This window comes from Nipponia nippon, unplaced genomic scaffold (assembly GCF_047370975.1).
Source record: "Nipponia nippon isolate SJK-2023a ecotype South Korea unplaced genomic scaffold, ASM4737097v1 scaffold_36, whole genome shotgun sequence".
Classification (NCBI taxonomy): Eukaryota; Metazoa; Chordata; class Aves; order Pelecaniformes; family Threskiornithidae; genus Nipponia; species Nipponia nippon.
The window spans coordinates 1,975,437-2,002,785 of record NW_028262354.1 but is presented as its reverse complement, the minus strand read 5'-3'; the positions used below and the strand labels follow the sequence as shown (position 1 = coordinate 2,002,785).

The window sequence follows — 27,349 nt, the reverse complement described above, 5'->3', positions numbered from 1 at the left end:
TTTATTTCTGTCAACACCAAAAGGTGACACCATCAAACAGATAAACAAAAAATGATAGGCAAAACATGTCCCAGTAAGGCAAAAGAATTCTGCACCTGAACACACCTTTCAATTCAGATGGACAAAGCAGGGGTAGGTGGACCAGATATTCAACAGCACGAAAACGGAGAGGGAGACTAGGAACATGCACCTGTAATTCCTACTGTTGAATATAAACCTTTGGGGGTTCGGCAATGAACTCTGCCTTGCTAATAACTGCTTGCTGCTGCAACATGTGTAGCATCACCACCCACTTTCAGGCATGGAAAAAGCCTTAGTCAGGAAGTCATATGCAGCTACTAATGAGATCCATCCCATAGGTTAGTCACCTCTGACTGATTTCCAAGCATCTTCATCCAGCTCTATCAGCTATGTTAGTCATGTACAAGTTTTTCTTCCCTCCCTCTCTGCTGCGAGCATTGCACCAGGTGCAGTAATCATAGATGGGAGCACACAGCTCTGAAAGCTCCAGAGGAAGTGGCAGAAGAAACCTGCTGGTTTGTGCTCATCGCGCTTCCCGTGCCTGTAGGAAAATGTGTTGCAGAAGCCCTGACACACTGCTCCCCTATGCACCTGTGGTCAGTTCGGAGCATTGCTAAGATTCTCCTGCACATTTACAACAAATTAGTGACCTTTGGTCCATGTCAGCCTTGGGGTCATTAAGACCCCTGGTAAATCAGGCATGAGTGAGGGATGTTAAGATACGGGATGATGTTTTTTCCATTAGCACCTTCTGCTCTCCTACACCCAGTGGAAGCCATGTCCATCTCTCCGTGTATCACACATCTCTAATGGAGACTGGACTGTAATTCATAGCGCTGAATATGACCCCACAGGGCATAGCATTGAGGAATACTCAAGGGAGGCTTAAACTACCTTTTCCATTAGAGCTAAATGTTTCAGTTGAAACATTTCCTCTGTTCCTTCCTTGGAAAAATTTCAAGGGGATCAACATTTTTCTGAAACATGGATCCATCCCCAGAAAAAAGAAATTCTGCCACAACTTCAGGAAGCCAAACCCAGTGTTTGTGAAAAAGAAGTTTTAGTTGCTTCAGTGAAAAGCTACGTGAAAGTGCAAGAAAAAATAAGGGAAAAGCTTTCTAATTTCTTGGCAATATAAAATATTTCATTTCCCTTTTGAGGAAGGAAAATAGAGAAAGACAGGGGGGAAAAAAACCCAACAAACAAACCAAAACCAACCCCCAAAACACAGACTGCCAAACACAGACCTGCTGCTGTTCCCAGGAGCTGCGATGCAGCACACAGACCTCCCCCACCCTACCTTGGGTTTATGCCAGCTGGAGATCTATCCTGGTGATCAAAGACAAAACTATCAAGAAACACCTAAACTTCATGCAAGCATGTTCTGCTAACTCTGGAGAGGATCTGAGCCATCTCTCAAATCTGAGTTTAGTTGTGGGATCTTTGCCTAGGGTCAGGACAAGATGAATTATTAATAAATTAGCCAGTTATTACCAGATTGGGTGTGCCTTGCATTAAAAACAACAAATCCTCCGCACCTGAAAGAGGAGGCATCTCTCACAGACCTTGACTGAAGTCCAGGTGTCAGTGGAGGAGGTTCTGGTTGTGAAAGATTCTGGTCATCAAGTTAATCTGTTGTCATCAGCTCTGACTTCTGAAAGCGTATAAAAGCCTCCCATTTAGGAAGCTCATTAACCTCAGTGGCTTCTTCTTCCCTTCCTTTAACAGCAGGAGACACCAGGTGAGTCCTTCTGTGCTCATTTAGTTCTATAGGTGGGGGTTTCTGGTGCTCTAGTCTTGGGAGACAGGTTTGGGGGTTTTTTTTTGTTTTTTCTCCTTTGTTTTTCTAGTAACAGTTTCAGCTTGTCTGCCTGGCAATTTCACATCTATACAGGTAAAAGCCATATTATGTTATTTTGAGACTTTCTGAGGCTCCAGACAGTGCCTTGCTGATTCTTTGGACCAGCAAACCCTTGTCAGCCTTAATAATTTTTTCCCAACTGATAAGAATCCTTGTAGATAACCATTGAGTGTCAGCTACCAAAGGATGGTATCCACCAGCAGCTTGTTTTGCATCCACTGAGCAGCTATGGGCTGATCACTGCGGTCCTCTGGATCTCCAGAGCTCTGAGTTCCATTCTTTGTACAAAATCATATCGTTACTGAGCAGGAGGACAGTCCACCTGCATTTAATGGCCAGAGACATGGCTCCTGCTCTGAGGCTGTCAATGAACTAAGCAGAGATGCGGCTGTTGCCAGAAGGGATTGTTATAAAATGATTTTTTCTCTTTCAAAACCATTTGCAGTACTGAAATGTCACTAGCTTTCTGCTTCTCTTTGACTGGTTTTAAATATTGCTCTGGGGTTCTCCTTGAACTAAGCATGCTTTATGAAGGTCTCGGCAGAGAGGCTGATCTCCATAGAGGCTAACTGTGACAGGAACCCAGAAAAGCAATATGGGGCAGCTACAGCAAACTGGAGTCACCAACACAAATTTGGTCTGAACAGCAGCATCCTCAGGGATTTCCAAGGGGGTTTTTTTTGTGTGTTTTTTGCTGGTAGGATTAACTTTTAAAGGCTCTTCACTGTTGCTTTGATGTTAAAGCTGAAGAACTGACTGAAACTGTAATATCCAGAAAGGAGAAGTGTGTAGGGCTTAAAATAACTGAAATGGTACCTTGGTTTTCTTCCAGGCTTAGCAAAGATGTCTTCCCATCAGCAGAAACAGCAGCAGCAAATACCTTCGAAATGCCAGGAAAAGTGCCCTCCAAAGTGTGTGGAGCAATGCCAGCCCCCAAAAGGGCAAGCCAAGTGTCCTGTGAAGAGCATCCCGCAGCAGCAGCAATGCTCAAAGCAGAAGTAGCCCTAGCAGCAATGGCCACAAAGGGCCATGGAAGATGCAAATGCTTATTTCCAAGCTCTCCTTCTGTCTGCTGGCTCTACCAGAGCAGCTCGACATTTGCAGCATGCTTCCTTTGTTTGCAAGCAAAAATTACATTATAAAGAGATGCAATTCATTAACTCGGATTTATTCATCCTCTACTATAAAACAAACGAACAACATTGCAGGGCCACTTTCTTCTGATCTTTAATTCGGGACATGCTACAATAAAATTATAAGTAACTTCATTACTTGCTTCCTGATTATTTTTTTTTCACTTTACTAGCGTCGTTCATGCTCTTTTGCTTTCCTTTTATTAGCCAAATAATTATCCTTAAACATACACTTGTATATAAGGCACACAGACACAGGGACCCATGTACATTTGCCTTCTGGATTTCCCAAGGGATTATTTGACCATATTTTTTTATTTCAGATTAGGTGCAGAAGCCTACAGCTACTAATATGATGACCAAGCAGACCAGAAATGTGAAATGCCTAAAGCAAACAGGATGCAAAATGATCACAATTTCTAGAAAGACCGCTTAAATTCAGGGTCCTTTGGAGCAGAGCGGCTGCCTGGGTGTCAAAACTGGCTCAGGATCAATGTGCTTCCATCTCAGGGCAATCTTGCAAGTTGTTTTCATCCTGAGCTGCAGCAAACTGGGGAAACTCAGTTTTCCGCAAGATGTAATATTCTTGTGGGTCTATCAAAAGAATTAATCATGGTTTTAGAGTCTCAATTATACTCTAACTGCTGAGAGGAAAATAGTCTTTGCAAGTTTTTAACTCTGAAAGGAAGCTTTTCTTGCTCAGAACCAATAGTTTCCATTTTAAGAGAATCGGAGAGAGGATTTGGAATGTTTTGGTTCCTCAGCAGGACATACTGGCTTGGCTAATTGATTTCCAGTCAGCTGCATGGCAGAGTAGAGGAGGAAAATTGCAAAGACAGAAACTGTTGAGTGATATGATATTGGTGTCTGGCAGACAGACATAAGCTTGCTCTGCAAACCAGCAGCTGCGTGTCTCGGTGCAATTCAGTGATCAGATGAGGAGGCTGGATGTATCTAACACCCATCTAACAGGTACAGGGCCAAACTAGTGAGATTACATCGCTCCTGGCTCATCTGAAGTGTGGGAAAAACTTGTTTGCTTGTACTTGCAAGCTGTCTCGGAGACATGCCCATGCCTTATGTCTGCTGAAGGTTGCGGAGTGGCTGTAAATATGTTTAAATTGGGCAGATTGATCATGGGGACAACTCGGTGTGAGCCGATGCCAGGTGCCATGCTCTGGAACGGGGTATCTTGCTGAGAGGTGTTTCAGTGCAATTAGTGTTTCAGTGCTACCGGCCAGCCCGTGGGCTGACACAGTGCAAGGACTCTTGCAGGTTCTCTAACCTGAGCACCTGGAGAGGAGCAGCAGACCCAGGGTCCCCTGTGACCACCCAAGTTTCTGAGTCCAGATTCACCCAGCTTTGAACCTAAAAAATGACTGACTGTTGCAAGCTGAGGCTCCTTTTCATCTTTTTAAGCAGAAGCTATTAAAAACCTCCACAACTTGGTACTCAAAGTCATTTTTATTGTTGATTTTCACAGTGAAATCAATCCCGGATACAAGATCAGCCTAAAATAATTAGAGATAAGTACCAAATACATATGCAACAACACTGTGTGGTGAAACATGTTGCAGGGTGTAATTGAGACAGCAGTGTGTATGCTTCCTCCTTTATCTTGTCTAACAGATGGAAGCCATGCGTGAGGTTAATCTATTTCAGAACATGTCTGGATTGGATATGATTATCTATATATTTTCCATAATCTCATCTTGAGCTGTTCTTTTACACATCCTAGAAAATCCAAGGTGAGCTCTCTGCAGAAAGCGCTGATTGCTACCAATTCAGCTAAGCAGATAATTAAGAGGTGATGGCTCTTTTGTAAAAAATCTTTCTATTTCCTCTAGCCCAATGGATTTTTTTAATTGCATAAAATATTCAGCACTATGGATTCATGATTCAGAAAGTCTTGTTGCCATTGGCCAGAACCCCTTAGCAGCAGGTTCTGCACAAACCTCAAATCCTCTTATTAATAGGCAAAACCCCTAAACGCAAGGTGGGAGGTGGCATTCACGGACAGGGAGCTGGGGAGGAAGGCATGAAAACCAGGAGGCAGCATGCGGGTCTGGACGATGAGCTCTAGGTTCCTAACTGCATTTGGGTTAAGTTTGAATATTTGGCTTAATGAACCCCGACTTGTGCATGCTATCATGCTCTTTGGTCTCTCTCTGGGCCTTTAAGAGCCAATGGGATGATTGGGAGAGGGCAGAAATTCAGGCTGCTGGAAAGCTGAATGCACATGCCTACAACACTGCTTGAAGCCTTATTATCTATTGACAGTCCCGACGTGTCAGTTAGCGTGCGGCTGTTAGCATAGGATAATGCTAGCGTTAGCTGGGAGGGGAGTTGGAAGCTGTGCTTCTGAACAGAAATTCTGCAGTGAATAAAAGGGTGTTGGACAATGACCTCTGGCTGTGAGACATGGGGAGAGGAGGTCTGAGTTTGCAATCTTCTCTCTTCAGGGCTTCCCTTGACAGCTGCAAGTTACTTCTGCATGGGTGGCCACTGGTTGGGCTGCTTCACCTGCTGCTGCTCGATGGGAGGACACTTCTCTGGAGGGGAGCACTTCCCTGGCTCAGGGCAAGGAGCAGGAATTGGCACGGGGATCTCCTTGCATTCCTGCTTCTCTGGAGGGCATGGGGTGGGCACAGGGATCTCCTTGCACTCCTGCTTCTCCTGAGGACATGGTGAAGGTTCAGGGCATGGGACAGGGATTGGCACAGGGATCTCCTTGCATTCTTGCTTCTCCTGAGGACACGGTGCAGGTTCAGGGCATGGAACAGGGATTGGCACAGGGATCTCCTTGCACTGCTGCTTTTCTTGGGCACATGGTGTGGGTTCAGGGCATGGAACAGGGATCTCCTTGCACTGCTGCTTTTCTTGGGCACATGGTGTGGGTTCAGAGCACGGAACAGGGATTGGCACAGGGGTCTCCTTGCACTCCTGCTTCTCTGGAGGGCACGGGGCGGGCACAGGGATCTCCTTGCACTCCTGCTTCTCCTGGGGACATGGTGAAGGTTCAGGGCATGGGACAGGGATTGGCACAGGGATCTCCTTGCATTGCTGCTTCTCTTGGGGACACACTGCAGGCTCCGAGCAGGTAACAGGAACTGGAACAGGGATCTCCTTGCACTCCTGCTTCTCCAGCACACATGGAGTTGGTTCAGAGCAGGAAACAGGGGCTGGCACAGGCAGCTCTTTGCACGCTGTTTTCTCTTCGGGGCATGGAACAGGCTCAGGGCATGATACAGGTGGGAAAGTTGGTGGTAGCTTGCATTGCTGTTGCTGCTGCTGCTCCTGGGGTGGACACTCGGGTATTACGACGACTGGTGTTTCTCCTTTGCCTGGCTCCACCACCGGTGTTGGCAATGGCACTGTTTTTTCTGGGCATGGTACCACTACTACTGGGACTGGTTCAGGGCAAGGTGTTGGGACTTGGACTTCAGGTTGCTGCTGTGGACATGGGACCGGCTCAGTGCATGGCACAGGCTCTTGGCTTTGCTTTGAAATCGTTTTGCTCAGGCCAGGTGGGAGGGTGATTTCCTGCTTGATTTGCATTTGATTCAAAGACATCTTTGCAGGAAACAAGATTATCTGAAAGAAATGTCAGAGTGTTATTGTGTCTGCTAAATGAACTCCACTGGGATAAGGGTGAAACGATTACAAGAAGCACGAATCAGCTGCAAGAGTAAATTTCTCTTAGTTTGCCCTTGGTTTCCCAAAGCAGGTTGGCTCAGAAAGAATTATGATTTGCTGTTTCTTTTTTATCCTGTCTTTCAGCTCCTGTTCTGACTCTGTCTTATCTTGTTCGTCCTTTGTGTTCTGCAATGTGGGACAGCCCCGTCAGGTCTAACTGAGGTAGAGCCACTCCTTTGAACTTGAAGCTGATTTACACTTCAGAGCTCTTCCTCCTGTTGCTTAGCTCTTCCCAATGTGTTAACTCCCCTTCCTTTCTGTCCGGGGGAATTGATGAGAGGAGCTGGCATATAACAGATCTGCTAGTTTGACAGGAGTTTCAGAAAGTCAAAATAATAATAAAAAATAATGAATGCTGAAGACAAACATTTAAAAAAAATTGACATATCAAAAAGTAGAAAAATATAAATCTGGGCCCAACAGGATATTTTATGTTGACAAAACTGAAATACTTCATTTGATTGAAACAGGTTCCAGATTTTACTTGGAATTAGAAACCTGAGGTGCTAAGGCCTCAAGGTGGACCTCACCAGTAAGCTGATATCTTTCTGTAGCATTAAGAGTCTTTACAGTGACAACAGGCCAGCTCCTCCTCTTGCTCTGGTTTCACTCTGACTTCCTTGGTGATGCAATGGATTAAGGTTACCTGTGGCAGAGTCCTTCCAACAGTCATGGAAAGAATTAGCAGTGGTAATGTGTCCCTATGTTTCTGGATTATCATGGCCACTAATAATACATGTAGCTTGCATGAATCAGAATAATCAGGAGGGATTTCTTCTCCCAAGGCCAGTAATGTGCAACAGGCCAAATGAGTTTTCCTAACAAGTTATGAAACTGCCTCTGTGTTGTGGGCTGCTGAAGGCAGGCACCAGGCTCAGCTGGACTCGTGCTGTGTCTGGTGAAGCCTGCGTTGCTGTTTTTCTAAAGACAATCTAAGGGCATAAATAAAAGTTTATAATCACAGCAGTGCTGGTTGGAAGGGGCATTTAAAGTCCCCTCAACCCAGGACTAGAGCCAACACAGATCATTGAGAGTGTGCAAGTTTGTTCTCCCTTCCCCATGTTGCCTACTCCTGTCAGCACATCTTCAAAGCAAATTCATTCCTCTCTTCTACATCCTCCTGGATCCTCCAGATCAATATCACTTGTCCCTTGCTATTTTCTCTATAAGGACCTGATAGGATCTTAAGCCAAATTAATATATTGCTCTTGACATGGTTAGCATGAATGAGACAGCACACTAGGAATACTTTCACCCTTCTGCTCCCTACAGCCCCTTATACTCCCAAATCTATCTTTTACAAAATAGTTCTTAAATGAAATTAAGTTTTAAAAATATTCTTGTTATAAATAGCAGAACCACAGAAAATAGATTTGGAAGGAACTTTAGGAGGCCATTTAGACCTCCTTCCCTGAAGGCAGCATCAGTTATACTTAAACCAACATAATTTTATCTCATCTCTTCTTCAGAAAGGGTCTAATTTAGCACTTAACTGTCCTCAGATTTACACACAATCTGAATTTGCCTTGCAGAGTCATTCCAAGACTGCTTGTCCTACCCCAATGCCCACAGTTTCTCTTCTTTGCAGGAATCTTTTGCATAGTGAAAGGTACCAAATAAAACACTTCTTTAACGAGTCTGCCTGCATGAAGCCAAGCAGTAAAATTATAGACATCACAAAAAAATATTGGTATTCTCTGACTTACCCAGCCAGTCAACAGGGAGAAGCACGAAGTCGAGTGGATGGTGGAGCACAGAGATTTGAGAACTTTTATATGGTTTCAAAGCCCTGCCTTCTGGGAATGAGTCCTCCTAGGTAATGAGCTCATTCTTTCACAACTGCCGTTGTACATTTCCTCCACAGACTTGTTTTACACGTAGGCATTGTGAAGAGAGGCTTTTGGTGCAGAATGTGTTTTAATCCCCTTTCTCACTAATCTGATTTAACAAAAAACTTTCTGTGTGAATAAAGGTCATAGCCTCAGGTTAATACATTCCTTGCAGACCCCATCGACATCAGGGGTCTTGGTGTGGTGTCAGCCAGCACGGTTCCACTTCAACCCATGCAACTGAGTCAGTTCAAGTCAGCTAATGCCCCGCTTCCTAGGATGTATTTGTAGTTTTAGATAGGGGGGCTAATCTGTAATTCTCTCACCTGCTTTTCATCAATGAATTCTCTAAAGTGACTTTCTTGTGATTCTATAAACTCATGACAGATGGATTATATTTTTTTTCCCATGAAGATCTTCATAGATTTCATTCTTCTTTCATTTCAGAACAGATAATTTTGAATGCAGGTTCTTTGCCATGGTACAGAAGATGCAGCTCCCACCCATCTAAATGTGACAGAAGAGGGAAGTGAGTTTATCTCCACGTATCATGTGAAAAGTAAAGGGATTTTTTAATAGTATACAAGATTTATCACATCCAAATGGAATTTGGATGCTGATCTCATTTAGGTGCCACAATGGCATTTGAAAAGATTTTCCAATCTACATGTGAAATAAAGGGAGCTTGTAGCATATACAGTTTATTTCCTAAGCATTATTCCATGTAAAAGTTTATTGAGTGAAAATAGCTCACTGATTATTATCCTCAAAATCTCAGGGAACTATCAGGATACAAGTCAAAGAGTCCTCATTTCTGATGGTAGGATTATTTTCAGCAGCGGAGATGACACGTCCCACACAGAGGTGAATTTCATCATATTTGGTTGTCTTGAGACTATCTTTGTCCTGTCTCCACCATTTTACCAGAGCTCTTATCAGAGCACGCACTCCGGATGCAATCGTTGCAACAGGCTGAGCTGGTACCCATCACCGGTTGGGATTCCTGGGCTGCAAATGTAAGAAGCTGTTTCTAGCTGTGGTGTAACTTCCTCTGTGAATAATCATTTGGCAACTGAAGGACAGAACACCTGAATTTTAGGCAACATTTTCTTCTCCTATAGCGTGACTTCATCTGAGCAACTTCCTTTCTTACCTCATGGCAGGTGGGGCCCTGCCTTGCTGCCTGCCTGGCTGGCTCTGGAAGCTGCTTAGTTTGAGTTGCCAGCCTTTGCTAGCGAGGGGAACATCCCAACCCAAGACCTAACCCTGAATCAGGCCTTACCTGCTGCTCTGCTGGTACAAATTGCAGTCGCAGCTCTGCTGAAGGCAGGAACTAGGACACTTTCCAGCAGTGGAGAACCTGCCTGTCCACTTTCTAGGTAGCATCATGCTTCGTGGTTACCAAAATAGCCCTTCTGCTGAGATATGCTCCTGGAATATAGCCCTTCAAAGCAGGAAGATAGAGGGAATAAGCTCAGACTCATAAAAAAGTGGTTTTTATCATTGCACTTGTTGGCCTTAGGAGGACAGAGCTGCTGGGTTTGAAATGAGACAGTGCATTTCATTAGATCAAACATTGCATTTGAATATTTGTGCAACATTCACCAGTGAATATGCATCTTCAGGTCAGAGCTTCAGTAACCTTTGTTATGTCCATAAATTAGGGCACCTGAGAGAAACAGGGCACGTAGCACTTGCGGAGCACTGTTGAGGCAAAGACTGTTACAGGCTGTAAAGCCATGGCTCTGTGTTGAGACATTGCTTGTATTTAAGCAAGCAGTGAGGTTTCTGGAATATTTAGGTGTAAAATATCCAGCCTCAACTTGCAACATCGAGTGATTAAAGAAAATCACTTTCCATAGCTGGAAGTGAGACGACCTGAATCCTGTCTGGAAATCAGAAGGTGGGGCTGTTCTGACCTTAAACACTGGTTTGGATCCAGGTCTGGAGAGGCTCGGGGAGGTCACTTCACCTCCACGTCAGCAACCTCAGCAGAAAAATTAGGGTAATTATCATTGAAGAGGCTCTGAAGTCAGCCCATGGAAAGGGAGTGAATGTTTTTCCCACAGTAGAGGTGTAATTGCTTTCCCCTTCCATGTGAATTGCACAAAGACTATTTTTAGAGGCAAATGCCATATGCAGTGAAACCTGCCTTGCTCAAACATTTGGGCAACTACGGGAGAAACGTGCATTGAGTAAGGTGGCTTTACAGTGAACGTGGAGCTAAGCAGCTCCTCAGCTCTCACCTGGTGGAGCCCGGCTCAGCTCCCAGTCGATACTGAAGTTGTGCCAGGAATTCCAGGGAACGTAACACCACAAGTGAGAAAAATACTGGCCCAAGCCCATCCTTCCTAGACAGAAAATGCTACTCCAGCTCCCATACAGTTTGGGTAGGTGCTGTGCTGCTCTCAGTCCATCAGTCCCCAAAAGTCTAAGATGCCCTGGGAGGTATGCAGCAGTTATGGTAGCAGCTCCAAATGGAGGTCTGTAGCTGTCAACTTTATCTGGTTTATCATTGAGATGAGTGTCTCAATATCTCTAAGGGTCCTAAAGCTGTATTGCTTCAGTCTGAAAAGAAGGATCAGCTTTTTTAGAGGTGAAGACCACTGCAGGCAACCTCAGCTCAGGATGTGAAATGCTTGCTCTGACCCTCGCCTCATGTCTGCATGCATGCTCTTGGATTTTTCTCCGTCCAGTACTTTGAACCTTTGTGCACAGAGAAAATGGTCTGAGGAAACTATTGCACTCCTGGATTTCATGTCTTGGTGTGATTCAGAAGTTGCTGAACTGGATCTCCCAAGACGTGGCTCGCCCTTATGGCTTAATTAGACCCTGTTTTGTTAACACCCCATCTTGTTCTTTATTATTGTGGCTGTCATCATTTTAGGGTGGACATCTTGATTAACTCATCTCACGAGACAAAAGCCTTAATTACCTGTTACTGAATTTCCTAGTATCGGTCTGTCTGTCTGTGAGTCCAGTCACTAAAGCACCTGCTCTCATACTGCTGGAGACTGAGTGTCAAATCATGTGAGAGAAGACAAGAAGTTCGTCACCCACAGGGATAACCAAATGCTGTAGTATCCAAGTACTGTCTATGAAGTATCCATGCTTCATTTTTTCTTTTTCTGCCTATTATTTCATGAGTGATTCCTCTTCGTTTTTGCCACAGTGCAGCACCTGAGCTTCCCAGGAACCAAAGGGTTTCCTATTAAACCTATATTAGTGGATTAGTTTAACAACTCTCAAGAGATGCACATGGCTGAATCACCGAGTTAAGTCTGTGACTCTGCATTCATAGTTATAAAACTTCTTCCATAAATTCACCAACCTCCATCTTAAAGCTTGTTCCATATTTTGATTCCAGTTTTCTGATTTTGCAGCCTATTCCAGAGTCTCCCTGCACTGCTTCTTGATAATCTTCTCCTAATTCCCTGCCTAAATTTATTCCTAACTGCTTCTGCAGACTCACTGTTCTCGAGTGCAACAGATTGCCTCATTGAAAACCCATTGGGCACAACAGGAACACTTTCCAGTCAGCCATCACATCAAAGAGCCTAATTCTTAATTGCTTCATTCATGCACCTCGAGCTCAGGAACGAACTTGTTTAGAACTGAGTTTAGCTTGTCATCAGCCTTTTCTCGCCCTTACACCAGGATGTGCAATTGTAAAGTAGAGCAGCCTGGGGGTCACTCTAGCTTTGTGCTCATCTTTGCCTGCTGCTGGAGAACAGGGAGCTGGGGTACAGTGCCACCTTTCAGGCTTCCCTGCCCTCTTGGAAGGGGACAAAATACCAGCTTGCTGGAGTATCAGCTCCATGGTGGTCAGGCAGGTGCCTGGTGCAACAGGGAGGTTCTCGGGGCACTGCATGCATTTGGATTAAGGTTGCTTTATGTTTCTAAAGAAGTCAGAAAAGACTTTGAATGTCCCTGCGGTTCAGGCCCCACATTTTGAATTTCTGTGTGAATTTGCTGCCTGCAAATTTTTGTTGTTGTTTGTGGCAGGACTGAAGCCATGGGGCTTTAGAACAGAGCATTTGGAAAACATCCGAATAAGAACAAGCTTTCATGCTTCAGGTGTGGCCAACACAACAGCCTTCTGCTGCTAAAATAGAAAATGCCTAGGAGTGGGGAGTTTTCTCTCCCAAAGGTCAGGAAAAAATACCTGTTTCTGCAATTTGGGGTGTTCTGGAGCTGTGAAAAAAAGTACATCATGTACAGCACAGGCCTTTCTGGTAGGTAGGGCTCCTGGGGTATATAAGGACCTCTCTCATTCCCAAGTCTGTTACACTGTCTTTGCATGGATTCATTGCTTTGCTGGTGGGTTGGGTAAGTTTGATTCCGATGAATCTATTAAATACTGTTAATTAGACTTGCCATAATATGACTTACTGTACTGTTGGATTAGAGTTTGGTGATGGCAATTTCAGACTCTTCCGTTTGCAAATGGAATTAATTGAGATTAAATTTCAGGAGCTGAAGCAATTTTTTATTTCCTCAAAAACATTGGATTTTCTTTTTTCCTATAGTGTTTTTCTCAGTCCCTGGCTTGCAAGAAGGATGTCCTCCCAGCTAAACCAGCAGCAGTGCAAGCAAGCAGCCCCTTTGCCACCTGCAGTAAGCAAAGCCATGCTGGAGCCAGCACCAGTCACCCAGCAGTGGCAGAGCCAGACACAGCAACAGCCAAAAAGAAAAGAAACCTGAGGAGCTTTTCACACCAAAACCAGAAACCAAGAAATGCCCACCACCACCCAAGGCACCACAGGCTCTCATTTCTGTGCCACACCTGGAACAACAGCAAAAGCAGAAGCCGAGTCAATGGCCTCCCAAGCCAAAGTAGCTCCTGCATATGGAAAATGATGGCAGAGGAAGAAAATCTGGGGCATGCCATGGTAACTTCACGTTCTCGCTGCTGGTGTGATTGAGGCTCTACTAGATATATTTCACAGCTTCATCTTCTGCAGGTGGGTGCCTTGGCGACCACACGCTGCTTCCCCATTCAGAGCAGAGGTGCTGGCAGTCCCTGGAGTTGTGCTGCTGGGGGCTTCGTGCCTTTGAAATAACGTCTGTTGCTGCTGCAGAGGGGACAGCTGTGGCTGCAATCAAGCTTTGAGTTCATACCTCAGTGCCCAGGTTTCTCTTGCACTGGAAGCCCAGCTAATGGATGGTGTAGCTAATGGATATGGGCGCTGGGGAGAGAGAAAGTTGTGTTGCAACTCCACAGCTCATCTTAAGTATTTTAAAAGTCACCAGGGCTATTATGATGATGTAGTCAGATTTTCTACAGAGACTAACCTCTGCTGAGGCTGGTAGCAACCAGAACAAAGAGGTGTGTGGGGCTACTAATTGCAGAACAGCAAGAGTTCATTAAATAATAAAACACTCTTAAAATGAAGCAAGAAGGAGTCAAAGTGAGGAGCATTTCATTCTAATGCATGATGGGGTTAGTATTTTGCCTTCAGTGCTGTTAAATCATTGAAATAGCAAGACTGCAAATTTACTGCTTGCTGGGCTAATAATATGTTAAGTTTTATTATCTACAGCCTGTATGCTGCTTTCTAATTACAAGTCTGATACAATAGAAGTGCGATCTCTGCTTATTCTGTTGTATTGCCTTTATCCTCCGCCCTCCGCTCCCTGCACGCACCTTACTGCCCTGCAGCATCGCCTGAACAGATGCACTCTCCTGTGAAGAACACAACGTGCAGCCCAGCTACCGTTTCAGTGTGTGTTCTCAATGTCCAGAAGCACACGTACATGTGAGCAGCTGGAATAAGACACTCTGGCTTTTACAGCAGTGGGAACAGGAGGCTGTGGCTGGGCTGCAGGGAGCATTGGCAAGGCAGATTTAACTTCATGCCAGCGCCTTGGTGCGATAAGGAGCATTCAGACAGTAGGGTCCTATGACACAAAGGCATTGGGCTGGGTCTAGTTCACAGGCTGCCAGTTTAAACTATTTTCCTGGAGAGAGAGTGCATCTGAAGGCAGTTTCCCAGCTACCAGTATCTGGTTCTGCAAGGCTGTTGCAGGAGGTGGTTGCATGTGCGAGTGCTGCACTCCAGTGGTTTGCACAGCTTGGAGGAAATGTCCATGCAGTGCGAATTTGGAGGACGTGGCCACGCCTTCATGAGGCTGGAGGAAATGGCCATTCCTTGTTGAGACTGGAGAAAATGTCCATGCCTTGGTGAGGCTGAAGGAATCATAGAATCGTTAAGGTTGGAAAAGACCCTTAAGATCATTGAGTCCGACCATTAACCTAGCACTGCCAAGTCCACCACTAACCCATGTCCTTAACTACATGAGGCTGGAGGAAATAGCCATTCCTTGGTGAGACTGGAAGAAATGTCCATGCTTTGGTGAGGCTGGAGGAAATGGCCATGTCTTGGTGAGGCTGGAGGAAATGGCCATGCCGTGATGAGACTGGAGGAAATTACCGTGCCTTGATGAGGCTGGAGGAAATGACCATGCCTTGTCAAGGTTGGAGGACGTGGCCATGCCTTGGCGAGGCTAGAGGAAATGGCTGTGTCTTGGAGAGACTGGAGGAAATGGCCATCACAGAACCATGTAGCTACTTCTTCAAGGTGGATCTATTTCTTCAAGGGAGGACTCTCTTCCTTGGCTTTGCTGTCGTAGCCTATCACATGTCCTTCACTATGCTCTAGTTTTCATGCTTAACAGCTCCCCGCTGTAGCTCCCTCCTGCTTTACAGCTCCTTGCTTAGTTTATCGGTATTTTTCTGTTACCGTTAATGGAGCAAGGCTAATTTTACATCACTTGAGGTTTCAACTCAATATCCCAGATCACACCTAGCCAATTTACTTTGTTTCTTCTATCTTCTTTTTTGACTGGCTTGTTCTTCTGCCAAATTTCTATATTTGGAGCCAGCAGGGAGCTTTGCATTCCTGGTGCATTGGCTCATGCTCCATAATTGCTGCACTGTGACGGTGCTCCTTTGCATTCCTGACTTATTAAAGGGAAGGTGGTGGATTCCCTAATGTCTCACCTGGCGTCTCCTACAGGATGTTTTTCAGCTTCCCTCTTCGTCCTTCTTAGTGCCACAGCCCTGTTTTAACTTCTTTTCCCACCTTCATCTCGTGCTGTTTTCCAGGTTGAGTCAGGCACGTTAAAAAAGCGCAGGAGATTTTCTTAGCTGGCAACCACTGCAGGGCAGGACTGGCTTGTGGGAAGAAGGTGAATACTACCAGAATACACACAGATGATGACAACAGAAGCACACGTTTTTGACAGACATTGTCATGTGAAAGCGAAACACTCATTAAATTGTTACATAGTGAAAGTGTCCAAAGTTGCTATGTTGCCAAAGTTAAAATGGAGCCTAACTGGGTTTCTGGGGTTTTTCTTTCTTTCTTTGATTCTGTAGTTTTGGAGTGTACTGATTAAGAGGGTTTAGATACATGTAGTCTTACAGATATTGCTGGATATTAACATGAAAGACAAGTTATTGTTGTGATTGAATAATTAAAGTTCACCTGGGCTTTCAGTAAGTTAGGTAGGTATTTGCGGGGTTTCAGTCAAGTAGGGAATGAAATAAGGATTTCTTTGAAGGTTAGGGTAGTGCCTGCATCCAGACAAGAATAAAAATAATATAAATGTGAACCGCTCGCTTTGGTTAACAGGGAGGAACACACCTACGACCTTCGGAGCTAAAAAGCAATGAAGGGTTATGGCTTTGGATCAAAGAACCAATTTCTGCAGGCGAGATGCCACAACAAAGCCACATTTCTTGTGGTTCAGGCAAAGAGAAACACACTCAGTGCTGACCAGCAAAGGTCAGGATTCATTCTTGCTGGAGAAACCTATGGTAAAGGGAGCATTTCACCCTGTGATTCTTGCTGGTCTGGGGCATAGTTGTACAAGACTTCCTAAACTTTATTCAGTTTCATAACAAAATTATTTATGGACCTTTTTCTTTGCCTCAAAAACCACCTGGGGAGAGCCATTTCTCTAGTTCACAAGAAACCACAGTTTTTAATAACCATCCTCAGGAACTGGGTTTCATCTCAGCCAGTGCTAGATGTTGGTGGGGCAGAGCACTCAGCTCTCCTTGTAGTCAGCAGGAAGAAATTGTCACTTTGGGGGGTTATTTCATGTGTCAACGTACCCATTAAAACATTTATTAGATCTCCAGTGACTTCAAAAAATTAATCTCCCAGTTTTCTAACTAGTTTCTTTAATCTGTGCGCAGTTTACGATAAAAAGTTGACTCACTGAGAAAGTCACCTGCAGGACTGGAGGAAGTTTATCTGCTCCCGGTGCTTTTTGTGCCCTGTCGTGCTGCCGGTCACAGCTTTGACAGCTGAGCTTCTTGTGCAAGAGCTGCAATCAAACGTGACTGTAGCTCATCTTTTCCGCTCATCTGAGAGTCACTGGACGGTGTATTCCCATTGCTCTGATAACAGGTGATTGCGTTGGAATCACGGGAGCATCGGGACAGCAACAGCCAGGTGCTCTCCAGAGCTATGTGAGCTAAAAATGAAGTTCTCTGGGGATGATGAACTGCACCCACGCAAGGGAGTGATTTAAACTTTACTAGGAGCTCCTGTTTTTCCTCAGAGCCCTGTGTCCAGCCTGCACACACAACCGACCCCGGCTGCTGGGCATTGTAGGGCAGATGAGAAGCGCTGCCAGCTCTAACCAGGGACTAAAGTTAGAGAAGGACATGGAGGGGTCAGAGGAGCTCTCATGGCATGAAGCCAATGGCATGTGTGTGCGGAAAGAGGCCAAGTGATGGGATGACCCTGTTTCTGGGGACCACCAGGACATTTCCAGGGACTGTGAGATCTCTGGAAAGCCATAACAGTATGTTATTGGGTGCACTTCTGCCTTGCAAAACCCCCGAGGCAGGGGATGCCACGGCTGCCTACCTCTGCAAATACCTTTCAGTCTTACCATGCCAGGGAGGATTGTACAAAAGGTAATTACTCTTACTATGAGGAGCTGACATTCAACTACTCATCCTCAGGGATGAGTACACTGATGCTAGTCACTGCGAGTCCTGCACACAGGACAGCTTTTGCATAGGAGCTAATAGGATATGTCGTGGGTACCTCATACCTTCAAGGCACGTTTAGTAGCTATATAAAAGCTCTCCTTCTATTAGGGCTCACTGGTCACATCACAAAGCTGTTCTCACCAGGGAGCTGGGTAAGTCTGGTTTGTGCTGAGCCTCTGTAGCTGCTGAAATGCAGATTTATTTCTGTTTTTTTACACATAAAAATGCTCTATGGGAAAAGTTTTTAAAACTAGTTCGTTTGAATTGCTGTGTTGGAGTGGGAGTGCACTCTCTTACAGTGTCTTCAGGTGGGCATCTGAGCCCAAGAGACACTCCTGCAAGATGTGAGGAAAGGTTGTTAGCAGTAATTGGGGTGCTGCTATTGTTGTTTGCTTTTGAGGGTGCTGACAACAGTCAGAGCAGCTTTGGTGTATCAGGGAACATAACGCTAGAAGAGCTGTAAGCAGGTTTGTGTTCAGTTGTGGTATCGCTACCCTTTAATTGGCTTTGGTTCCCTAATGAGAATGAACTTTGCGATGCTGGGACTGAGCTGTGAACCTCGGCCTGCCCGCGGTGCAATGGGATCACCAAGCAGCGGTGCCTTGGGTGCTCTTTGCCTCACCTGCTATGGCAGATGTGGCCAGAGGTTCAGAGTTTGTTTCTCAGTTGGGCTTTTTTCTTGATGCATCAGCAAGAGGTCAGAGGCTGTCACCAACCAAAAGCAGAAGGGGAAAACTGGATTTAATGATTGAAAGGCAGCTCTGAGATCAGCCATTACTCTGCTGACCTCCAAGATCAGTTCTCCCCTGTGGAGGTCCAGGTGATGGGGAGTTGCACTCTGGGGAGATATTTATGTGTCTCTGAATTTCCCCACTGTTTGACTTAGTGCCATGTTTCTGAGTTGAAAATGATGGGTTGGGTCCTCGGCTGCTGCTGGCATGGTTTTGAGACCGTGGCATAGGCGGGACATGTCTCCGGCACCCTGTGAAGCAAGCCGGTCCTGCGGCACGGGCAGCCGTGAAACTCAGCCGGGCGCTTGTCTAAAAGCTCTGCTTTCTCATGTGCCAGTCCAGTCCTGCCGAAGCCTCACTGAGATGTCGTGCTACCTACAGCAGTGCCTCCCTCCAGTCTACCAGGAACCCATCCCCATCAAGTGCCCGCCGATGTACACTGCCAGACACCCACCAGTGTCTACCTGGCACTCGACACTGTGCATCCCACAGCATGTGACCCCCTGCATCCCCCGGCAGCGGATCATGTCCTCCAGCTTCTCCCAACAGCAGTGTGTGACCAAGTGCATGCCACAGCAGCAGTATGCAACCAAGTGTGTGCCGCAGCAGCAGTGTGTGACCCAGCACATCCTACAGCAGCCATGTGTAACTCGATGTGTGACAACTTGCGTGCCGCAGCAGCAGTGTGCGACCAAGGGTGTGTCGCAGCAGCCTTGTGTGACCAAGTGTATGCCGCAGCAGCAGTGTGCGACCAAGTGCGTGACCGCCTACGCCCCCCAGCAGCAGTGTGCGACCAAGTGCATCCCGCAGCAGCAGAGTGCGACCAGGTGCGTGACCACGTGTGTGCCACAGCAGCCATACCTGACCAAGGGCATCCCACAGCAGCAGTGTGCGACCAAGTGCATCCCGCAGCAGTGTGTGACCACGTACACCCCTCAGCAGCAGTGTGCGACCAGGTGTGTCACCACGTGTGTCCCCCAGCAGCGTGCAACCAAGTGTGTCTCGCACAAGTTTGTGACCTCCTGTGCCCCGCAGCAGTGTGCCACCCCGTACATCCCGCAGCAATGTGCGACCAGGTGTGTGACCAAGTGTGTCCCGCAGCAGTGTGCCACCAACTGTGCTACCATTTGTATCCCACAGCAGTGTGAGACAACTTGTGTCCCACAGCAGCCGTGTGCAACCAAATGTGTCCCACAGCAGTGTGAGACAACTTGTGTCCCACAGCAGCAGTGTGCCACCAAGTGTGTCCCACAGCCGTGTGCCACCAAGTGTGTCCCACAGCAGCAGTGTGCCACCAAGTGTGTCCCACAGCCGTGTGCGACTAAATGTGTCCCACAGCAGCAGTGTGCCACCAAGTGTGCCCCACAGCAGTGTGCCACCAAGTGTGTCCCACAGCCGTGTGCCACCAAGTGTGTCCCACAGCAGCAGTGTGTGACCAAATGTGTCCCACAGCAGTGTGAGACAACTTGTGTCCCACAGCAGCAGTGTGTGACCAAGTGTGCCCCACAGCCGTGTGCCACCAAGTGTGTCCCGCAGCAGCAGTGTGCCACCAAGTGTGTCCCACAGCCGTGTGCGACTAAATGTGTCCCACAGCAGCAGTGTGTGACCAAGTGTGTCCCACAGCAGCAGTGTGCACCCAAATGTGTCCCACAGAAATGTCAGACAGGTGGAGTAAAAATTTCGAGTCACTCCAAGAAGTACTGCTCTGCATCCAAATGGCCCTGGTAAAAAGGAGCGGGGCAAAGGTCCACAGAAAAAGTGAGGTACAGCTTTGGGGCAGGGGTTATTTATCTCCTCGTACCACCTGCCGACTAGTTCCTGTTGCTTAAGTCTGCTTTATCTCTGTTTTCCAGTACTTCCCCTGTAGCTCAGCTCTATTTTGGGCCAGGGTGTGATACTATTTCCATGGCTGCACTCCAGGTGCCTGTGGCTTGTACCTTAATCTGCTACAAGGCATAGTTTAGTGGGATGCTATTAAATTCTCACCTAAGTGAAAGGAATAGTGATTTTTTTTTTTTTTAAATTAGAAAAAAAAAATAAATGAGGAGTCCAAGGCATCCAGATCATGACAGCATCAAGAGGACCGGCAGTGCGGCCATGGAGGGCTGGCCCGTGCCCGGCTCCAGGTTTAGTCCTGGCCTTGGGAGACAATGTTCATGTTAATTTGTACTCCATGAGGCTGCGAGTTCTGCAAAATAGCTGTTGTTACTCACAGATTTGGGAGCCAAATGTAAATTTGCTAAGCAAACGGTATACGAATCTTACTCCAATGGCCTTCATTTCAGAAGGTGGCCAGAAATCCCGGCTGCTTTAAAACACTGACTCTGCGTTGACTTCAGTAGAGTCCTCAAACAAAACAGGATTTCTGACTCGGTGAAGTTGGTCCTTGCTGAAATTTTATACATGAATGTTTTTATTCACTTGGTTGCTTTAATTAATATTGAAAACACAACTTGAAACAAAAGAAAGTCTTTGAAATAACACTGAAAGTTGTAGCATGACTATTTTATAAATGTCTGAGCTATAAAACTGATTAACTGTATTCTTTATGCTGCCTGAAGATGTGTACTCTGTGCTGTATTGAAAACAAACCATATGTATCTATATGTATACTTATATTATACATATACATATGCTTAAATAAATATAATTGTCTGACCTCAGATTAAATATCTTGTCTTTTTATCCTCTGGTGGTTCTTTATTAAACATAGTGAACTCCTGTCTGAAAAATACAAAAATCCTGTAACATATCCTATCATTAGGAAAATGAGTAGTAGCTCACGCTAAGTAGATCATGTGTATTTGGAGGGCAAAAACAAGTGTCGCAAGACGAAGAGGAGGGTGTGACTGGGGCCGGGACGCTGCCCTGCATCCTGCCCTGCTCCACCCTTTTTCGGTGACCTTGGGGTGCCACCACGGGCTGTCCTCTGAAGGCAAGGATGTCTCTGAAACCTGAGCATCTAGCAACGTCAAGGTGGCATCTGGCTGCTTCCCCAGGGTGCTCAGTGGGTCATGGGGGAGCAGACCCTTTTCACACCTTCTGCTGAATGTCCAGTGATGATGCTTTGGCCCGGTGTGGCAGCATGCAAAAGCAGCAGTGACCACGGCTCTCCTTCTGCCTTGCAGAGCCAGGGATGCTCTCACAACCCCATGTTTTGTGTCCCCTTTAAAACCAAGAAATGAGCACCGGTGTGGCCTTCTGAGGAGCTGTCACATCATTGTGGCTCTCCCATAGGAACCAGAGCCCAGGGGATCGTTAGGAAAATCTTCCTGGGTGGTGGGTGCCTGGGTGGCACACGACCTCATCTCACAGGGATGGAGCGGCCGCTGGAGCACGGGGCTTGTTTTGGAGGTGGTTGCATTGGAGTCTGGTTCTGACCCTGGCTCTGACTCATGCTGTGCTGCCAAGTGACCACAGCGCAATGTGCCTCAGTTTCCCCTGTGCTTAATTGGGAATAATAACAGCCCCCACAACAATGTCCCATGTGGCACTGTGCGTCTTTCTGAGATGAAAGGACTTTATAGATGCTAATTAAGAACATTTGGATGACAGGGCACGATGTTATCATCGGGCTAATATTTTGCTACCTGCACTGGAAACACTAAATTGAATATTAGCATTACTTGAAGGCTACTTGATCTGGAGCTTGCACAGAAACTGGATTTATGGAGCTTGTAAAAATTGTATTAATCTGCTTACCTGCTCTCTGACACCAGCTTGATTCCTAAAATCTTGGGTCAGATCATTTAACATTAAAAAGGGCATTGTAGTTCAGGAGAGTGAAACTCAATAGACAGAGGAATTCAGGTTGGATTCAGTGCTTTTGTCTTCAGTTGGAGAAAACAAGATAAGCCTAGAGAAAGCATTCGTCCTTTTGGTTTTTGTAGCTCTTGAAATGTTGACATTAACTGGGAAAACATGTACTTTGTCTGTATTTGTTTCTATAATACTGAGGGAGATTTTTTGTTGGAAAATCAGAAATGTAAATAACCTACCTACCTTCAGGCTTCTGGATTTTCTGGTGAAAACAGAAATAGAAAATTTATTCAGTGGTTCATAAGCCAGAGATCAATATTCTGCTTCAAATCATAGAATCATTTGAGTTGGAAAAGACCCTTAAGATCATCGAGTCCAACCGTAAACGTAACACTGCCGAGTCCACCAATAAACCATGTCCCTAAGCGCCACGTCCACACGTCTTTTAAATACCTCCCGGGATGGCAACCCAGCAGCATCCCCGGTGCTTCATATCGGTGAGAAATTTTCCACCTACTCCATTAAAAGTTAATTTATTTCACCTCTTTTTATTTCAATGTGTAGGATCTCACCTGAATTCCCAGCATGCTGGAATGCAATTCATAGATGTCAGATTTGCATTAAAGGAAAACAAAGGCCAGGGCCTTTGCTTATGCAGATATGACTATGTAAAAATGCATTCTCTGTTGGCACTTATGCTCATGCCACTGTTAATTTCCCCTTGGGTTTATTCGTGGCATGAACAGGGAACAAAGGGAGGGATGACTGGTGCAGAGACTGTGCAGCAGAGCAGGAAATGTGATTTGTATTTTCAGGACACGAGCCCGGTTTGATTCAGCCACCTTTCCCAAGGCTGCCCCAGTGCTCCTGCTCGTCCCTTCTCCCCTTTGTTGTGCTGGGAAAGCGTCACCTCTTTCGGCAGGTTATTCACTTTGCGGCAGGTCCTTTTTAGCAGCTGTCTTGCCCTTAGCCCAAGGCTTTCTCAGTCCCAATCATCCGTCTCTTCCCTGGGTTCCCTGTGTGAGTGAAGGAAGCCTGCATGCCACAGTAATTATGGTCTGCAAAAAGTCGCCGAGAGTCCTTCCTGGACGGTGTTTTCAAAGGCACTGAAGGGACTTATGTATGCAGCTCCCATGGAAATGAGGAGTCCCTTGGGCTGTGCCTTTGGTGGTCTCAACTGCAATCTTTTTCTGGGTGGAAAGGTGCGTTTTAGCTGGCCTGGATTTGCAATGGGCAGGCAGGGATGCTTCGGCATTGTGCATTCATAGCGTGAGGGCCACGAGCAGCCCCTGCCCAGGGTGTCCTTGGCCTGCCAGGGGCTTCACTGGTTCAGCATGTTGGATCAGGAGGTTCCCCCTTATGAAGCTCACAGGCAAGCCAGATGTCCCAGCAGTGCCGGCCGGCAATGGCAGCCCTGCAGAGCAAGGACAGCCATTCCCACCGGCGCGAAGCTGCACGTGGCTCAGCCAGGACTGGCAGGCAATTAGAGCATCACCCAGCCAAACCACCTCACTCCCCTAGGGCACTTATTCACTGTATAAATGCTCTGCCATCGCGGGGCTCTCCTAGGCACTTCTCTCCGGTTGTTCTCACTGATGAAGTGGGTAAGTCTGACTTTTAATGGAGCTCCTGAAATGCTGTTTTATTCCTGGGTGGCCGGAGCAGGCAGAGGTCCTGCCTGTGTACTTGCGGAGAAGTATCCTCTGGGGGATGCTGCCTTCAGCACCGCATGCACGGCTCTAACAGCTGGAGCATCTCCTCCGTGCTAAACTGAAGAATATTGGGAAAGCGCTTCCAGATGGACTGTGAAGTCAGGAGTGGGATTTGTGGGCTTTTCTACACTTTCTGTTAGTTCTAGTCCGAAGGAGGCTATTGACTACATAAAGGGCTCGATGCTGGCAGGAGTCAGATATGAGCTTGCAAGCGAAAAGGCAACTCCTCTAAAGGAAGTGGTATGGAGAAATTTGCTGCCTTTTAATTTAAACAAAGAAACTTTTCAGATAATAGTAAGAAGCTGACCAACTTCAGTGCCAATGTGAAAGTCAGCAGAGAGACTCTCTAGCTAAGTCTGAACGTGTTAAAATTTCTGTCTGGGCTAACTGATGAAAATAAGTCCGAGATGCAAACAGTCCCCTGGAAGCAAATCATCCCCCCTACGTTAAAAGCTTTTTATCTTGGTGAGCATCACCAGATACTTTAGTGTTGTACATGTAGTAGTAGCAATTGTTATCATTGTTTTTCAACAGGTTGTTTTTCTTAGTGGATGATTATTATAATCATAGTGATAATAAGTTTTCCTAATGGTAGTAACACACAGCATTGTTATTGCTAACAGTCACTCAGTGATAGGCTTTTGGAAGATAAAACACCTTACTGTAATTATAGACAGAACTAGGGGTGTTCAGAAAATGCAGTTTCTTTACAGTCGTTAAATTATATGTCTTAATCTCCAACCAACGTTGAAATGAAAAAAACATTTTTGATGAGAGTACCTTTCACATGTCAGTGGTTTCAGTACCTGTTATGCTCAAAATAATCCTGTTAAAAACTCAGAAAACTCCCTGAAACTGGTGTTTTCCAGAGTGGGGAATGATGTGGGATCGTTTCTCCTACAACTCCCAGGGCCAAGGCAAAGTGAGACATTTCACAGTGGTTTCAGGAGGGAAGTGGGGACCTCCAGGTGGTGCCACCTGGTCCCGTCCCCAGGGATGCGCTCTCAGCCAGACTCTCCTGCCTGCTGCTTGTACAGGGGCTGCCAGGATGAGGTTTCACTATCATCAGAGCTACTATGCCAGGCATTTTGACAGTGGGTCTTCAGGTTACCATAACAAAACCAGGACACTGTGTCTTGGTATGACTGTAGGGCAGGGCTGGAGGCTGCTTTAAATGGGTGTAATTCTCTCAGCTCAGTGAAACTTGACCAGTTAACACCAGCTGAGGTTTTGCCTTGATAGCTTCTCCTTTCCTGCTATAGTTTCATCAAATATTTAGAAACAATCCTATTGTATTTCCTCTTTTCTTGAAGATGCCTACGCAATAGTATGAAGCTGGGACTGCAAGGCTTGCAGAGGCAGCGAAGCTGATGCTGCGGTAGCAAGCTCAGAGCCTGTAATTGCATGCTGCCAGCCCAGCAGACCCCTGTAGGACCATGAATCGGCAGGCAGGCAGGTTGTACGTGCTGAGCTTCGTGCTGCCACAAACCTATCCTTACCCTCAGCTGGCTAATTTAACCTCAGCTTGGGTTTGCCCGTGTGAACTGCAGCCACGCCTGAGTAATACAACTTGGACACACCTTTAATTTTGGCTTGCCTTTCATCTCTGGTGCTTGGGAGTTACAGGACATAAACTTGAAAGGACATCCCGGTGGGGACACAAGAGGTTTCCAGGAAGTAAGACATAATGTCATAAGTAAGGTCATAATGTCACTTCTCCCTGGTGAAATGCTTTGATGGACACTTAGCTTGTCTTTGAAGGGCAGCATGAAAACTCCTTAGTTTGCCTGGCTCCAATCCCTAGTTGTTTCTGGGCTCTTAAGAGAAGGGTGTGGGGGCACAGACACTCCTCTCCTCCCCTGGCTAATCACAGCCTGGTCTTGAGTGACCGAGAGCCTCGGACCTTCAGGAGAGCTAGGGTGTGGGCTTGCCATGTTGAGATGCTTGCAGAGAAACTCCGAGTCCTGCATCACAAAAAATAGCCAATGCCTATGTGAACTGCCTGTCTTTTTCCTGCTTCTTTCAGGCATAAGCACCTTGCATGACCATGCACTATTATGGGGAGCGGTATAAACATCTGTACCTGCCAGGATCAAGCTATATCACCGAAAGCATCCAGCAGTGCACGCCCCAGTCTGATGCGTGCAGTAACACATGCCACCCAGTAAGCGTGATCAAGAGCCCGATGCCAAGATGGCAAAGCTACACGCAACCTTTCACTTACGTGTGCCCACAGCCAAGTGTGACCCAGACATCTCTGCTCTCTTGTCAGCCCTATGTACAGCAGTGTGTCCTGCTGTACCCTGAGCCTTGTGAGACCACTCACCTTCTGCCCTGCAGGAAGCCCAGCCTGAAGCTGAGCACAATGCAGCCCTGTTTCCAGCCCTGTGAGACCAGCTGCCCTGAGAAAAAGCGGGTGGCCAAGAGCCTCCCACCATGCGCACCCAGGTGCCCAGAGCCGGGCAAAGTCAAGTTCCCACCATGTGGGATCAAGTACTCATCCTCGTGCAAGGACGAATGCAGGTCACAGAAGATATCCAAATGCTCGTCGCAGCGGTACGGCACAGAGCACCAGTCCCTGCGGGGGATGACCAGCAGCTATTCCCCACCGCTGCGGGGAGTCACTGAGTGCCCGCCGCAGTGTGTAACGCAGTCTTTCCTGCAGGAGTACGTGAGCGGGTTCCCCCAGCAGAAGTGCATGAAGGGCTACCCGACGCAGGAGTGCATCACCACCTACTCCTCGCAGCAGTGCGTAACCAAGTATCTGCCGCAGCCACATGTGCCCAAGTGCCCCCCTGGGCAGGGAATAAAGGAGTGCTCCTCGCAGCAACACGCAGTCAAATGCTCGCTGCTGCAGGAGGGAGCCAAGCACAAGAGCTCATCGACACAACACCTAAGCAAGTCCAAGTGCCTCTACCCACGGGCCACCCACTCGACGCAGCATCACGCAGGGGGAGTGAAACGTTCAAGCCACTCCAAGAAGAGCCGCTGTGCTTCAAAATGTCTGTGGTAAAGCAGATAAAGACGCAGTTGTGAAAACAGCAAGCTATGTAACTGAGGTCTGAGGTTATTTTTCTCCCCCCGTTCCCATTCCGAACCCCCAGAGAAGCTTTGGCCTTATTTTACCCCTTATTGTATCCATGTTAAACTCATAGAGTGCATTGCCTTTCTTTTTTGACTGCACTTAAGTTATTCCTGCAACAGAAAAGATGTTAGTGAGAAGTTAAAGTAACTCTGAGCAGGTGCTCAGACTTTGAACTTCGAACCAATACAACGCTGTTACAGTGTTCACACCTCGAGAGGTTTTTACTGTTACTGGATCAATTATATTTGCGGGTTGTACCAGTCATATTAAACTCAAGTTGCAGCTGGATTCCTGCTCTCTGTCTGATTTATTTTCAATTTTTTAAAATGGTTTCTAATACCTACTACTGGAAAAAAACTATTCCCTGTTGTTATACCACTCCTTTGTGTAAAATAATGGCAGTAATCAAGCTTTTAGGACTAGATTTGCCATCTGTGGGAACAGATCTTGGTGTTGAAAAGTTACCCAGAGATGTAGTAAAAGCAGCAGTGCAGGGTGGTATTTAGAAG

The 27,349-nt window shown here is 46.4% G+C and overlaps 3 protein-coding genes and 1 long non-coding RNA gene across 4 annotated transcripts; 3 read left to right on the top strand and 1 right to left on the bottom strand.

The window, feature by feature from the left end:
• The first annotated feature begins 1,702 nt into the window (after window positions 1-1,702).
• Window positions 1,703-3,150, top strand: LOC148053896 (uncharacterized). Its single transcript, XR_015707876.1, has 2 exons — window positions 1,703-1,762; window positions 2,715-3,150. It is a non-coding gene; the product is annotated as an uncharacterized LOC148053896 (long non-coding RNA).
• Window positions 3,151-4,594: 1,444 nt separating this feature from the next.
• Window positions 4,595-8,455, bottom strand: LOC104014947 (uncharacterized). Its single transcript, XM_009467631.2, has 2 exons — window positions 8,418-8,455; window positions 4,595-6,609 (listed from the first exon to the last, which is right to left on the bottom strand). Exon 2 carries the CDS (start codon window positions 6,586-6,588, stop codon window positions 5,500-5,502), a length of 1,089 nt encoding a protein of 362 aa, XP_009465906.2. The 5' UTR covers window positions 6,589-6,609; window positions 8,418-8,455; the 3' UTR covers window positions 4,595-5,499.
• A 10,192-nt stretch (window positions 8,456-18,647) lies between these two features.
• LOC104014948 (uncharacterized) lies at window positions 18,648-20,012 on the top strand. Its single transcript, XM_009467632.2, has one exon. It carries the CDS (start codon window positions 18,648-18,650, stop codon window positions 20,010-20,012), a length of 1,365 nt encoding a protein of 454 aa, XP_009465907.2.
• A 5,784-nt stretch (window positions 20,013-25,796) lies between these two features.
• Window positions 25,797-26,768, top strand: LOC104014934 (uncharacterized). Its single transcript, XM_009467617.2, has one exon. The coding sequence runs from the start codon at window positions 25,797-25,799 to the stop codon at window positions 26,766-26,768; it is 972 nt and encodes a 323-aa protein (XP_009465892.2).
• Window positions 26,769-27,349: the final 581 nt, after the last annotated feature.